The 15703-nt window shown below is 36.2% G+C and overlaps 1 protein-coding gene across 1 annotated transcript in view; it reads right to left on the bottom strand.

Annotated features, from left to right (window-relative positions):
• Nucleotides 1–15703, bottom strand: part of LOC121317892 (netrin receptor DCC-like) — a 267527-nt gene that overhangs the window by 160515 nt on the left and 91309 nt on the right. The window contains exon 2 of the mRNA XM_041253988.1: nucleotides 11175–11495. Coding sequence (XP_041109922.1) covers nucleotides 11175–11495 — 321 coding nt within the window. The remainder of the gene's footprint in view (nucleotides 1–11174; nucleotides 11496–15703) is intronic.

The raw sequence follows: 15703 nt of genomic DNA, 5'->3' as shown, positions 1-15703 counted from the left end.
CAAAGGATAGACTGTCTGATCTCTATATAAAGTCACACCTTACTGGAACAACTGATCATATATCACTGGGGGGGTTGTTAATACTATGATTCTGCCCACACTATAAGGCTGGCAGAATGGTCATTTGATGCCCACTGGGCATAGTAATATGCTTATACCTCAGATACCAAATTTGTCCAAAGATTTCTAGATACTGCACTGGCTGATTGTGTGAGTCTGGCATTTTGTGGTTTTACTGTAGGATGGAAGTGAGTGAAGTTTGGTTCAGTAAACGAACAGTTTGGTATTCACTCACAATGAAAGACAGGTAAGAGTTTAACTAAGAGGCAAGGATCAAGATATTTCAACAAACAAGGGTACTCATAAAAGCAAACCATTACTGACTGACAGTTATTTCAAGTAATTTAAGTAGAATATGTTTTCTGAATACCAATGCCTGGCAAATAATTTCAGTATTACTAAATAAAAACACTTTTGCTCACATCAGTGCATAATTCCATTTGTTCCATTTCACGAGGAGATGTAAATCAATGACAGTGGCCAGGAGATGAACATCTTTAGGGATCTGTCAGGATTACAGCCCGTCAATTATGCACTGTCTGTCTGAAATGCTTTGATAATTGCATAGCATTAGCGCTAATGACATGCGTTGTTGAAAAATAATATATATTTTTTAATCTTAATTAACACAATATTCTAGGACAATGACATATCCAACACTATCAATTACAATTATTTCAAACAGTAATAACAGACAGGCCCTGAGTGATTTCAGTCAAGCTGGAAAAATAACAGTGACCGAAAAATATGGGTACAACATTTTGCAGATGGTGTATATCTCTAATTTTAACATCCAAGATCTAAGATATCCTATTAAAATTACTATAAATATCAAACAATAACCTACTTCACACACTGAAAGATTTAATTGTCATATTATACACTACTTCACCACGTTTACCACACACCATGTTTCTATTAAATCAATGATGTTTTTTATGGGTGCTTTGCTTATAAAAGGCTGCTGGAGGCTGTGAGCTGCTATTATTGCATTTGAGAAAAAACATCACACTCTCAAACCACAATATTGCAGGATTGTATACTTTTACATTATATTATATTACTCCAGATTTGTCATCACCTGATTGTCAGATAAAAGGTTCTGAGCGAAGACACCGTCTACCATGTTCCTCTGATGGATAAAATATTCAGAAAGTCCCACAGTATGATTCGCAGTTCATGTCAAAGATACTTCAAAGAGCTTGGGATTCCTTTGTAAGGCAGGATAATGCACCAAACATCCAACAAGAGCACATTTATTAAATCAGAAAAAGAAAAAAAACTCAAATATATACAATGACATGGTACAGCATCACAAAGGCCACATATTGTCAGCATTACAAAGCTGAGACTTTGTTTGTACTGTATCGATTTCATTTTTGGTAAGAAATTATAACCGATATTGCAAATGTGTTTTCTTACCTTTGAAGGCCTTGTCAGATATAATCAAAACAATGCACCCTGAGCCACAACAACATGCAGGAAAATGTAGAGGTTCGTGTCATGTGGGTTTGTTACAGCATGACTGAAAGTGACAGTTCCTGTAGGAATGAGCAGGTTTGTTTTATTGTTTAGGTTTTTTTTTACTGTTGTTTGGAGGGTGTTGTTAAAGGTAGCTTCTACTTTTTGATACATGTATAGTGAAGTGATAAACCTAATGATTTTCAACACAATGGAAATCATTACCTTTCACAATGGGAAGGGGCAGTGATAAGGCTGCTTGTGTTCACAAGAACTTCATTGATAAATGTGTTTATTTAAAGCCTTGGTGATCTGTTACACTAAGGGAGCACATTTTTATTTTTAAATGCCTGTAAGGTTTTGTATTAAATGTTTTCCATTTAATATCTGAGTTGATTTTTTCTTTGTCTTCATTGTGTCATATTGGGTTACTAAATAGTTTGTAAATCAACATGTAGCCAGAAGCTTGGTGGGAACACATTGGAATTAAAAAAAGATTGCATAATTCAATAATGTCTCTAAAGGATTCCTCAGTATAAGCTTTAAATAAATCTTTAATTTAGCAACAGGAATTGCCAAAGAAATGGATTGCTGACTCCAAACCTAAGCATATAACACCTGAAATCATCTACAGGGGATAACCACAGGTCTGATCCATGATATTATAACATTTCAATGTATTCTCTCTGAACGGAGTGTGTGTTTGAAAGTAAACATGCATTGCAAATATTGTTGATTGTTTAGATTTCAATAAATTAAGTTAACCACTTTGCAAGCCTGGGATCTGCAACCACCCACAGACTGCTGAGCCACTACCATTTCTTTAGTCTTTGAAGAGTTATCATTCCTCAGGTAAGCACAGGCCAGACTGTTTTACTTTGTATTACTATTTCATCATTTTCCAGTCGCTCACTTGTCTCCTTGTTTCCTCTGTGCTTTCACGCAATCTCCATCACAGAGCTGCAGAACTATTTCCATTAGCCTGCAGGGGCCGTCCTTCAGGAGCATCACAGCTGTCAAGGGAACAAATCTGCAGAACAGCTGCATTTGATAAATCCTAGCATGTCTCTTACACTTTTAAACCAAGCTCTATTAAAATGGAACAAAAAATGACATTTTAATTTGCAGCAAGGGGGATAGGGCAGTAATCCTTTCCCACTTGCAGCAATATCTGATATAAAAGACTTTGCCAGGCTTAAAAGCTTGTGCTAGGTGTAAATAAAAGGCTTGTCCTAGTTCGCTCTTACCCTGAACATACAAGGCATTTGTGTCTGAAGAACATTAATTTTGTTTTATTAAACACTTTTGTTCTACCCTAAGGACTTGCTGCCAAGATGACCCCTGCCTTCAAAGCTATTTTCATTTGCTTTCTTTTTAGGATGACTGCATGGAGCTCTCAAGAGTTCGTAATTATTATAGCTTGTTTTGTAAATGGTCTAAAATCATTGAATGAGTTGTTTACCTTGTATTGTCAATGGTATTCAATAAACAGAACCAATTTATCATCCATGGGAATTTATCAGCAGATTTCACGACAGCAATGATATATCCATCCATCCAACCATTATCAATAACCGCTTAATCCATTAATGCATTATATAATTAATCAATTCACAAACCTTGCAATTTCTAAAAAAGGGATTTTTTTTTTTAAATCTAAAATGTCATTGAATTATTGTTTTTTTTTTTTTTTTTTTTTCACCATCACTACTAAACGATAATACACCGCCCACTCAATATATCACGGGGGCCGCAATATAGCGAGAGACCCATAGAAAAACAAATAGGCTAATAACAAATACTGTACAACCACTCCCTCGTTTTATCGGGGGTGTCAAGGTCCAGCATAAATCCTCTACACAACCTGCTTTTTCTCCTTTCTCGTATAAAAAGCAGCGCACCGTTTTAATTCGTACAGCGGAGGGTAATTGCTTCTCATCAACTTCAGTCTCCAATTAATTTCACAAGTCTTCCTCTCCTTTCTCAAATGCACAAACCCAATGCATTGAAAGAATCAATTCCCAACACAGAAGGTTTGTTGCTAGGTTGCTGACATCATTGCCATGCGACTATTGCTAGTGCATTGCTGCCACACGTGAATGCCTCATCCTAAAATAAAAACCGCTTCAGCAAGTAGATTGTTAATTTGCTTTGTGTTATTGTGCAATACATGTGTCTATGATAACAGTAGGATACTAATGATTTAATTGCTTTGTAAATTGTTGTTTGTGATATGCAGTACGAAATAAAACAAACAGTAATTCTAAGTGCCTATGTCTACTGCAGCTATACGCAGTTAGACAGTAAAAATCTCTAGGACCGTGATACATCTGAATCCGCAGTATAGCAAGGGGCAATATAACGAGGGGTGGGTGTACTAACAACTAAAAATCATCAATATTGTTTTGTTTGAAATAAAAGTTTAAAATGGCCTTGCACTTTGAATGTTCCTGACCCAGAAAAAGTAAAAGCACAGCAAACACTGCAATAAACATTATCTTTAATGTTTTCTCTTTTCAGATTGAGATAATTATCTTTCTTGTTTCTGTGTGTGTTAGCAATTAAGATTTAGGCTTCAGTTGCATGCTGATTAAGTAGGTGCACTGTATGGTGCTGCAGTTCAATTCTCCTTGTCAATGGACACTATTGTACTGAGTGTATAAGAACATATGGCAGATTTGGCAATGGAAGTCTTGAGTCTTTAGTCTTGATTTTTTTTTTGAACAGCAGTTCACCAGCAGTGCAGCCAAAAGGCGTGTACAGTACAGTGCAAATTAAGCAGCTGCACGGAATAAAAATAATTATTGCTTAAAAGCATATTGATGCTGGCCAAGATATTACTTCAGTTTGACATTAAACATTATTATCAATGAGGGTCTTTGCTCGTTTATTTTTTTTTTCCAAGCTGTAACCCTAAGGTTAGGTGCAGCGTGACAGGGGAGAGAGTTAAAAAAGAACAACTGCTCTTCCTGGCTTTTAGTTGTTCTCTGTAAATTCAAACATGGTGTCTCAATCTGTAATAAGTAACCCACAGCCATTGCTTGGGAATGTCTAGATCAGTGTTCGCCACTAATTTTCAGAGGGGGACCACTTTTGCCGATAAGACATCAATGTGATGGCTGCCACACCGCCTTTTTCACATTTGTGTATTGTCGGGGGCCACACTAAAGTCCACCAGGGGCCACCAGTGGCCCGTGGGCCTTGCAATGAAGAACACTGGTCTAGATACATGATTGAAACTGCAACTCACTTGACCCCATTTAATTAAGTACTATATCATACGTTGTTAAATTGCTCTAATGCCAATTTGAAGTAAATAGTTTTCAGGATATAATAAAAGTGTACAGTACTGGGAGTTTGTTTTTGATTAAACACATTTATTGAATCATTTAACACAAATAATTAGTATTAATTGTAATTATGAATTAGTCAGCAGATGCTTTTATCCACTGTGACTTACAGAGACAAGGGGTCAACTATCCATCAACTGCTGCAGAGTAACTTATAATAGTACCTTGGTTTTACATCTCCTCCAAAGGACAGAGCACAAGGGGGTTAAGTAATTAGGGTCACACAGTGACTCAGTGGTTGAGCTGGGATCTGAACCAGGAACCTCCTGGTATCAAGCCCTTTTCTTTAACCACTGGAACACCAAATCCCTTTACATCTTATTAAAAGAAATGTGTTTAAAGAATACGGGGGGACAGCTGAAATTGCAGTTGCTTCTTAAGGAACCTTTTGGTTGTAAAATGACATTTAGAGAATGATCACAATATTGTTTTTAAATATTAATAATAAAAAAATACTTTTTGTAAGGTTTGTAATAACATTTTCAGGTAAGTCCAGTTATTATTAGTACATTGTAAAACATTGGATAGTGTATTTTTTATTTGGGTTTTAAGCAAGATGCTGGCAACTGATACACAATAGTTGGGTAGCACGTTTGTCCGTTGTCCCAAAAAGTGGTGCTGTTGTTTACTTTACATACTAGAAAGTTTTAAGTGGTAATTTTCAAGAAATTCATATCCAATAATTGCCCCCTGCTCTAACAACTGTGTGATATACTTGTCTGCTGCTTTATACTTCTGACACAGGCTCCCAGGCATTTCTTTAATTGATACAGTATGAATACACAATGAACAGGGGTCTTACTCAAATATTTTTCTTTAATTTTGTGGATAATGTACTAAAAATATTTTGTGAACTTTGACACTAGGTAGAACTGCTAAGCTATTATCTATGTAATAAGGCTGTACTGCACTGTGGCAGTGGATTTGCTAGTGGCAAGTTAAGCACTCTGGTATGGTACTTTGAATGTAAGTCCTACCAGATTTAAACTAGCGGTTTCACAGCTATCTAAAATCAAGTTAGTTGCAGTACCGTGCAATCACTACAAATTAGCCACATAGTTTAGGTAGCACCTTAAGGAAGATACACTCATGATAATGCAACTGGATAAAACATATATGCATCTTAATTTAATAACTTAATTATTACATTGCTGTGTGATGACTGCAAAAAGTCATAGAAACAAACCAGTAACAGAGCATGTAGCTCTTAATCTAATAAACTGTGCAACATTGGAAGCCTTGTAAAGTAAAATCCCTAGTCATAGTAAAATGGCCTGATAGATTATCGCTATATGATATTTATTTTGAGGATTATAGGAAAGGACTATGTTTCCTTCATTAGGAATTACAATGTATGTCAAAAAAGAGCTTAAAGTAGTGTTCTGTCATTATATATTACTGTATACAGATTAATATAATACTGTATTGGGTTACAGTAGTACAAGCCTTTATCTAAAATGAAGAAAATAGGCTGTGGCTTGGACTTTTTAAAACCTGCATAACCTTCCCCAGGATTCATTTTACGTTTCTTGTCAAAACTACTCTGGAAGCACAGCTCGGATTTCCACTGACAACCTGTTCTGAAAGATATTAATAAAAGTCAGATTTTGTGAGGCAGCCGACACCAGCCTTCTAGCAGCCTGTCACCAACAGTGACCGAAGCCTGGCATTCGCTGTCAATTTTTTGTTCAGCAGCTTTCTGTGTCTTCAGAGGCTTAGGCAAGACAGGTAATAGAATAATCATTAGGAACATTAAGATCTTCCAGCATATGCTGTACAACGCAGCAGTTTTAGTTTAATTTTAGTTCAGAGTTATATTGTATGTAACTTGCTTTGACTTTAATGTAAGGTTGTGAGAAATGTTTGAAGCCCATCTGTTGAGGCATACAATAAAGTCTGGTATTTCTCATTTTGATGGTTTAAGTCGAATCCCATGTCCAGGCGGGTCCATATTATTCTGGACAACTCTACCTGGAATTTCAATTGACCAACAGGAATGAAGACTGTCTTCGGTTTACTATAGTTCAATAGCTTGTGAATTCTGTTTATCCTTAAAGAAGTTTCCCATGCTTTACCCATAGTTATACTCTGCATTACCATAGTTGTCCATGTCTAGTTATGATTCCTTGTTTAGCTACAGTATGCATGCTTTACCAAACTACTCTGAGCTTTACAATGTTTATTGTATCTACAGTATGCTTTACCATGTTTTCACTATGCTTTATTACAGGTTGCTCTGCTTTTAAACCTTTGTAAAAGAAAGCACATAAATTTTGTATTTCCCAAAAGCATTACATAATCAGCAGCCAGTACTACAAATCTTAGTATGTTTAGTCATCAGAAGTAAACTATTGGCCTGGGGTGTTAACACATTTGAAAATCAAGTCAGACCAGTATGCGTGTTCGTCTATGGTGCATGACCCCTTTATGAAATCCAGTTGGCAAAAGTTAGCACTAAGCCAATGATGTGCTGAGAGGGGAAACAAAAAAATAATAAAAAAAATAACAAAAATCTGGTTTAAATGGTCAAAAAACAACAACAGCTAATCAAACGAACACAATATGTGCCTGAGAACATTACTCTGCATTGTTATTTAACTGAAGAGTATTAAGCAACAAAATAAAAACGTGCTTCAGAAGAAGTGCTAAACAAATGAACGGCAGTGCAGTGCACCAAGACACTTTTATCATCACCCCACGTATTTTTCAATTCAGAAACATCTGTTTTTCATCACAGTTTACACATGCTACTGGATTTTTGGGAATTAGTTTTTTTTTTTTTTTTATGTATTCTATGGTGCTAAAGCAATTTATTCCTTCCAAGATGCCTTTGTGCGATATTCTACTGAACAAAGGCAAAGCTTTCTATCAAGGCTCAGAGGGTTTTCCTTTATTTCTTAAAAAAAAAAAAAGGAATCAACACAAAACATTTTGCTGTTCTTTTTGCTTGAAAACAGAGGTTTGACATAGAAAACTGTTTATTGTAAGAAAGCATTTATTGTGCATTGCATATGCTTTTGCAATTGTAGGATACTTCTTTTTCAGTATTATAATATCTGTCATCCCTTTTCCGAATTGTAATTCCTTACATCGATACAGTTACTAGTATGAAATGTAGTTATTTCTTATACTGTGGGTTTTAACATAATTGTAAAAAAAATTAAAGTACTATTCTATTTCATTTGGTACCTTCTGGCATATTATCCTTATAGTCTGAAGGACAAGAGACAGCTGGGAGTGCTGTAGAGTGCAAATACTGTTTCTGCTTGATATAATGTAGTACTCGATTTTCTGCTCTTATTCATGTTGCCCTCACTATCCAACACCCCCCCCCCCCCCCCCATTAATTTTTTCACTATCTTAACATGATGTTACTTGCATGTCAAAAACTTTTTTTTTTTTTTTACACGCAATGAAACCTATTAAGTATTATTAACGGATATACAGTATTTTGTTTAGTGTTTATTTGTAATAAAATTACTTTTTAAAAGTATTTTTCCATTGCGACAAATACCATCTAGCCAACAAGCAACCTTGTCTTTGACGGCAAGTAAAAATATTCCATATTTCACCTTTCCCGTGTCATGGCTGAAAAACAACAGGTGCTAGAGGGTTTAAAAAAAGAAGAAAGAGTGAAGTATCTTCGCTTTATATATTTCTTGATTTCTTAATGATAGCATCTGTACAAATGTGAGTAAAATGTTAGCTTTCTATTAAATTTTCACTGTTATTCCCCCACTTTAACTTTGTTTGCAGCTCACAGATTAGCTTCAGGCTGTGTCCTTAATTTTACCATTAAAACAGTGTTTCATTTTAACCTCGCCGTGTAATAAAAAATTTAAAATACATAAAAAAAGCTTTTGGGGGGCAGAAATCTATTTAGCTAATCGACTTTACTGAAGGAGAACAAGGAGTGAGTCACCTCTCTTATCTAACCATTGATGAAATGTTACAGGGCTGCATTATGACAAATGTTATAATGCAATAAATACTCATTTCAAAGGGACATGGTTATGTTATACTACATAAATACATGGCATACAGTGCTTGTAACAGTGAGTTTAGCTAGAATCCCACACTGCAGCTATGTAACATGTAACTACATACAATAAAAGTGCACTGCTCTGTTGAGTCATACAAAAAGAGAAAGAGAGAAAAAAAATCTAAATTTAAAGCTGATTGTTTGTGCTGTGTGCTTTACTTATTTAAGTGTAATCTTACTTGACGTATGCAGTATATAAGACAGAAATATCAATAACAATTTGTTAATACAACAACGCTACTGTCAGGGAAATTACTCTCTTGTAATGCTGTAATAGCCTTTAAAAAGGCTGTTGGGTTTTTACCCATTTTATCTTCACTTCAATATAACTGCCATTAACCAACATCTGCAATAAACTTGGAATGACGAAGAGGTTTGCTAATATTGTAATGAATGTGTACAACAGAGCAGTTTCCTAATTACACATAAATAAACAGGTTAATCGTGAAATGTGTTTACGTGTTTTTGCTAAATAAAATGATGAATTAAATTATTTATTTCCACCTTTAAAAAAGTGTAAGCTTGTTTACATTCACCTACACAAAGTGCCACTCTCCCTGAGGGCTTCAATTGTCCAGTAACCATGTCCCTTCCGTGGTAGGAATGGTCAAATCACTGCATTTAACACAATAGCATTTATTTACACTAAAGAAGATTTTGAGTTAAGTGCATGGCAAAAATTATGTCGATTTTACAGCCATTTAGCCTCACAGATTGAGGAATAAATGCTGTGATTCTCAACTGATCGTCCCATTATGTTTTCATAAACAAATAAGGAGGTTCAATCGTACAGACGATACCTGTATAAAAGTGGTCTGAGCTTAATGGTGATTTTTCGGCTAAATGCTAATCTAATAGCATTATACACAAAGAGAAAGGGCAAGTACCATGCACAGTATAATAGAGGGCCTGTCGCAAGTGACTGTAAAATAAAAAAAAAATACTGCTCGCACTTGTTTAGCAGGCGAGTTCTACTTTTTGAGTTTGGTATGCTTGATTCAAATGCACATACTGTATATAAACCAAGTGGCACCGCATCAATGATTTCACTGTGGCTAATTAGCAGCCACTCTCAAATAGACGCTCTTATCCAAAGAACCACCCAGGTAAAGAGAAGATTGAGAAAACAAGGGCCTGGTCGTTATTTCAAGCAAATATGGTAAAATTAATACATTTTGAATGGTTTCATAACCGGAATTACGTATGTAGGCAGCTGAACCCCCAAGATTGTACTGTACATGTACATTTCTATTTTTTTATTATTTTTTTTTTGTGCTTGAAATGTTTTAGTACTTCAAGAAACACATCGATGAGCGTTAGGATAAAGCTGAGAAAGTTGCAGTGCCTTCAATTGATACAATCTAAGATTAGATTGAGTCTGGGCTGCAGATTCCCAACTTGATGGTGGAGCTGAATATTAAAATCTTGAGGCATTCACTGAGCAGTGTGGAAATCTCTTTTTTTCTGAAGAAAACCAAAATAACCCTTTTCTTCCCCCCTCAGTAACAGACACCACTGGGAAATTGCTTTACTTTATGGCTAGCAACATGAAAGGGTAATGTCTTCTGTTTTGATGTAAAGTACCACAATGAGGAGACTGAAAGAGAAGCAAGTGGATAGAAAAGCAGATGAGGCTGCTGAGCTCCTTCGAGGAACTGTGGAACATTTGCACATGTTTCAGTTCCTTACAATTAGGCTCTATGTGTTTTTTAGTAAACAGCAATTACCATTGTCTGTTTCTTATTAGACCACAAGACAATCTTTCCTCAGCATACAATTTCAGTGGATTTTACTTTTAAAGTGAATCAAAGTCAACGCTATACAATCATGCACATTTACATGCACGAACTGTAGGCTCTCTTGTAAAAACTCAAAGTCAATTTAATGTCAGCAGTCAGCAAAACTCAGTTCTTGCTATGCTTAAATTATAGTACAGCAAGTTACTACCACATGCTAGATTGCAATCCATACCTTTATGCTGACACCTTTTTTGGTGCACTAACATCTACTGCATCTTGTAAATGTGTTTCAACCAATCGGCTACAGAAATACCTGAAAAACTATTTCAACCACTTCTATAGTTTTATAAATAGACTTCACACACTTGGAAATACATTGTCCTTCAGGAAAAAGACAAGTACTGTACTATACATGAACTACTGCAGATATTCAAATAAATGACAGCAAAAGATTTGGTATGGTATTCAAGTTAAAGGCAACTAGTAAACTTTAGTAAGTGTAGCAGTTTGTACAGAACTCACCAGATACAGTTACTTTAGCCGTCCTGCTCACAATGGCGCCCACACCCTCCAGTGAGGCCTGACACAGGTACAGCCCTTCATCTGGCCGGTGGTGCCGGGAATGCACCACGTTTTGTATTATGAGAGACCCGTTAGGTAGCTGCTGTCTCCTCTCCTCCACCGCGGAGTTTAGGAACACCCCATCCTTCTTCCAGGAGATGACAGGAGTGCCTTGGTCCGACTCTGCAGAGCAGGCCAGCTGCACGTTGCCTCCTCTCACTGTCACAATATCAGCAGGCTCCTGCAAAAACTGCAGCGAGATAAAGTTCTTCACCTGTGAACCTGAAATGAGAAAGAGAAGAATCACCAGGTATTCTGTTTGTTTAAGTCGTTGTGCCTTAAGGTTTATGACCAACATCAAATTCATTACTTGGGTCTTTTCTATCCTGGTACAAATTTTAACACTGATTTTATATGCTCAGAGCTGCGTAGTACTATGCAACAGCAATATCCATTTAAAACAAACAAGTGTAAAAAATCATTTAGATCTTTTCAGGTTGGGGACCATTCTTAAATTCAGAGGCAGTGTATTCAATAAGGAGAGGTACAACATAAAAAAAACATATTGTTATTTCAATACATTTAAAATCCCTTTAACTTTAAAATGCTACAGTGCATTAACAGCTGGGTTTTACCGCTAATAATCCAGAGAAAAGCTTGTTGAAGATTTTGACACTTGGCCCTGCACTGCGACTAGTGGATTACCAGTACCCTATGCCCTTTCATACGGTGGCCCTGAAGTGCGAAACACAACAACAAATTTGAAAACAAAATAGCAAATTAGAAAACACAACGACAAATTGGAAATGTCACTGATTGGAGGAACAATATGTCAATCATTGCTGCGGAACTATGTGAGGAAGCACTTGGAAACTAACCATGGTAAGTCAATTTTCTTTTGTTTGAATTTTAATAATGTTTTTATTAGTCCTTACATTAGTAAAACAAGTGTGACATAAACGAATACAAAACATTATTAAAATTCAAACAAGAGAAAAGTGACTTACCATGGTTAGTTTCCAAGTGCTTCCGCCCAGGGTTCCGCAGCAGTGACTGACATGTTGTTCCTCCAGTCAATGGCGTGGTATACTTTTGCGTATCTCCCCTCCCTTTCCAGTTTAGAGTTAATGTCGTTTTGCGTTTTCATTTGTTGTTGTGTTTTGCACTTCAGGGGCTGTTTTCCAATTTGCTATTTTGTTTTCCAATTTGTTGTTGTGTTTTGCACTTCAGGGCCACTGTACTTTCAGGTCCCTTAGCAACAAATACAAATGGTTTAATCCACCATGGGGCTCTGCTCTATTTATGTTTCAGACAAATGTCAGTACATATTGGGTATTTCTTCATCTCCGTGGGTTAATTCACATTTTAAATGACAGTTCTGTTTGGTATTTTTATAAGCAATGTCATTCAGCATTTTTTACTTCTGTAAGGTTGACACTGCAGTGTGCATAGATATAATACATACTTATATTTCAGTACCCACCCAAACTCACACTGTAACAAAACAATGCAACACGTTTCAGGACGGGTTATTGTGTGTGAGCTCCACCCTAATAAACATTCGCCATGGTAAACTTGCACAGTGCAGTTCAGCAAGTTTTCACCGTGCTTTTAGCTATGCATTTAACAGAGTTATTCTTTTTTCTTACTAGGCTTCATCATCATTTTATGCAATTTGGCATTTTTGTAATGTTTTTTTTTTTTTTCTATATTTCAATTTTCTGCTCTGTATCTGCACGCCTGGTGTTCCAAAATAATATAGCATTCATTACAGGCACATTTTAAAAATGTATCTTTCTTTCATTTCAGTCTGGTGCAATGGGTGTTCATAAAACATCCAGGCTTAGTTTCAAAGTACCATTTGTCAAAATGTAATCTGGAATGTAATGTTGAAGCATTTACAGTAACACAATCTGACACAGTAGCAGTCTACAGGTGTGTGGCAATTAGCTGAAGTGGAATACCATTAATCAGAATCTGAATTCTTCCACTAAACCTTTCAGTAAAAAAAAAAGTAGAAAGAAAAAAGGTCAAAGTAGAGAGAGTACTGTACCAGTGGCTGAAATGAAAGCAATGCCTACCCTGCTCATGCAAATGTATAAGGCAAATTAAGAACAAGGATTAACTTTTGCTATTTAGTCCTTCAGGATATAGGTACGTTGTATTGCAGAAATAGCGGCTTTGTATTCTGAAATCGATTCAATGCTTCACTTGCTATTTTAGTAGTTTTCTATACCAACTGCTCTGCCACAGTATGTTACACGATTATAGTACTGGACATTTTTAAATAAGTATACGCAACCCTGGACAATCACTTTTTGTTCACATCCAGCAGCAGATTTAAAGTAGCTCAAAAGCTTGCTAAAGACCATTATGGGAAACACGATAGTCATTTGGCCCAATTCAGTTATGTGTTTTGTGTAGAGAAAAAATAAAATTTAACTTACAGTATAACTTAGTCAACCTTACTAATACCACAAGAGTACCTTTGCAGACAGTTAGCTGACAAAACAACCTGCCAGGTATCTGAAGTGTAATACAGGCATGTCACTGTATTGTAACCTTAAGCAAAATAATAACAATATAGGCTTGTTTTTTGGGGGTTTTTTTTGTTTTGTGTTTTTTTCTAGCTGCCAATATGCAGTAAAATATCAAAGCCTACTAAAAGAAGCTAATAAACAAAAACAAGTGTAGAAAAGTGTGCATATGGTTTTTAACTGCAAACAATTTAAAAAGAAAACAGTCCATCAAAACAATAAACTGTTTGTGTTGGTGAGGAATCAACAAATAAAATCTACATGCATATCTAGCTAATAACCCCTTATTAATGACCTTAAAATTACATAATACATGTAGGGAAAAATACTATATCAAAGTGCTATTTAAAATAAAGTCAGTGCTTGAGTAGTCAGTGTTTGTATTTTGTTGTCAAACTGGTTGCTGTCTTGCAGAACTCTGCACATGACCCTAGTCTGCACAGAACAAGGTCTTCTCTGAGAAAAACACAGTTTATCAGAGGACAATTTTTAATACCCCAGGAATGTATGTTAGCGATAAAAAAAAAAAAAATAATAAAATAAAAAAAACATAAACTAAGCTTGCAATAAGAATACTGGGGTGCCTGGTTGCTAGGGTTTTACATAATTATATTAATGTTCAAATGGCCAAAAAGAAACTAAACAATACAGCTCGAGAAAAGTTTATATGTGCACAGACAAAGGCAAGCAACCTTCGATGAAAGACCCATTTGTATGGAATGTAAATGAATGCATGAAAAGTGAAACTGCGATGGGTGATCCTACAGTATAACAACACATCATTAATAGAAATGGGGTATGCACACTACAACAGAGTTAAATGCAAGGATGTCAGTAGTCCCAGTGTGCAATGGCCATCCAGTTCACTTCATCTGGAGAGAAGTGATCTGTAATTGAAAAATGTCCTTTCCTTGGGCTATAGGATGACTTGAAACGTGATAAGCTGACATGAAATCCAGTCTGTGCATACAAACTACAATACCCCAGACAGCTTGTCAGAAAACTATTTTAGATGTGTGGAAATGAAGTGTTTGGGGAATGGCATAGAGCAAGTCAGCTGACATTCAGAACCTCTGATTGCATGATTTGACTACCGGTATGTTGCTGATACCTAAGGCCTAAGGCAGGAAGGCAGACAGCAACCATAGTGGCTGTTCATTCTTTCAAACAGCACGCTTCACAGTGTCAGTATAAATAGAGTAAGAACAAAGGGTGAAAAAGGGCCTTGGTCCATGCTGAAAACTGGGTATATTTCAGAGCTAAAGCAAATTACCAGACATTTCCTTTTTTTCTGAAGCATACCTTTTCTGTTGTGTTTGGCTTTGTTTCAAGTCATTCTAGTATAACCTATGATATAAGGATTGCACTCCAGCTCTTTCTTATAGGTTATATTCCTACACCACTTGGCTTGAATTTACTTTTTTTAGAAAATGTCCACATTTTCTCTCAGGTCTTACAAATGCCCCAAATATGCTACGTATTGTGATTAAGTGCACTTAGTCAGAGACGCGGGAACTGGGGTGCTGGGGGCTTGAAGTGCAGGGCTGCTGTGCACCTGCATAATAAATCCTGCTAGTTTTGTTAATCTTATGAGTGCACTCTTTTCACATTGCTTTGAAACACAAATGATAATAGACTAATCAGCTCTAACTGTCACAACAGGGGTGGGATACTTTATAAATCATGCGGTGGCAATCTCGTGAGCATTGGTTAGTAGTTGGAATGCATTATAAGCAAGTGTGTACTGTAGAACGCTTATTGAAAATGTCCCTAAAAAAGAATATCAGATTTTATATTGTAAATTCTCAGCGCCACCACCTACTAAAATAAGCTGGTCACAAATGGCCCTATCTGGGGGTGCTGCTTTGTTGAGAAGTACTAAAAATGTACACTGTGGCATTCTGGATGTGCCAGATGACCATTCTCCAATGGAAAACACATCAGCACGACACC

The sequence above is a fragment of the Polyodon spathula genome, chromosome 1, assembly GCF_017654505.1.
Source record: "Polyodon spathula isolate WHYD16114869_AA chromosome 1, ASM1765450v1, whole genome shotgun sequence".
Lineage (NCBI taxonomy): Eukaryota > Metazoa > Chordata > Actinopteri > Acipenseriformes > Polyodontidae > Polyodon > Polyodon spathula.
This window is presented reverse-complemented; position numbering and strand designations above follow the sequence as displayed.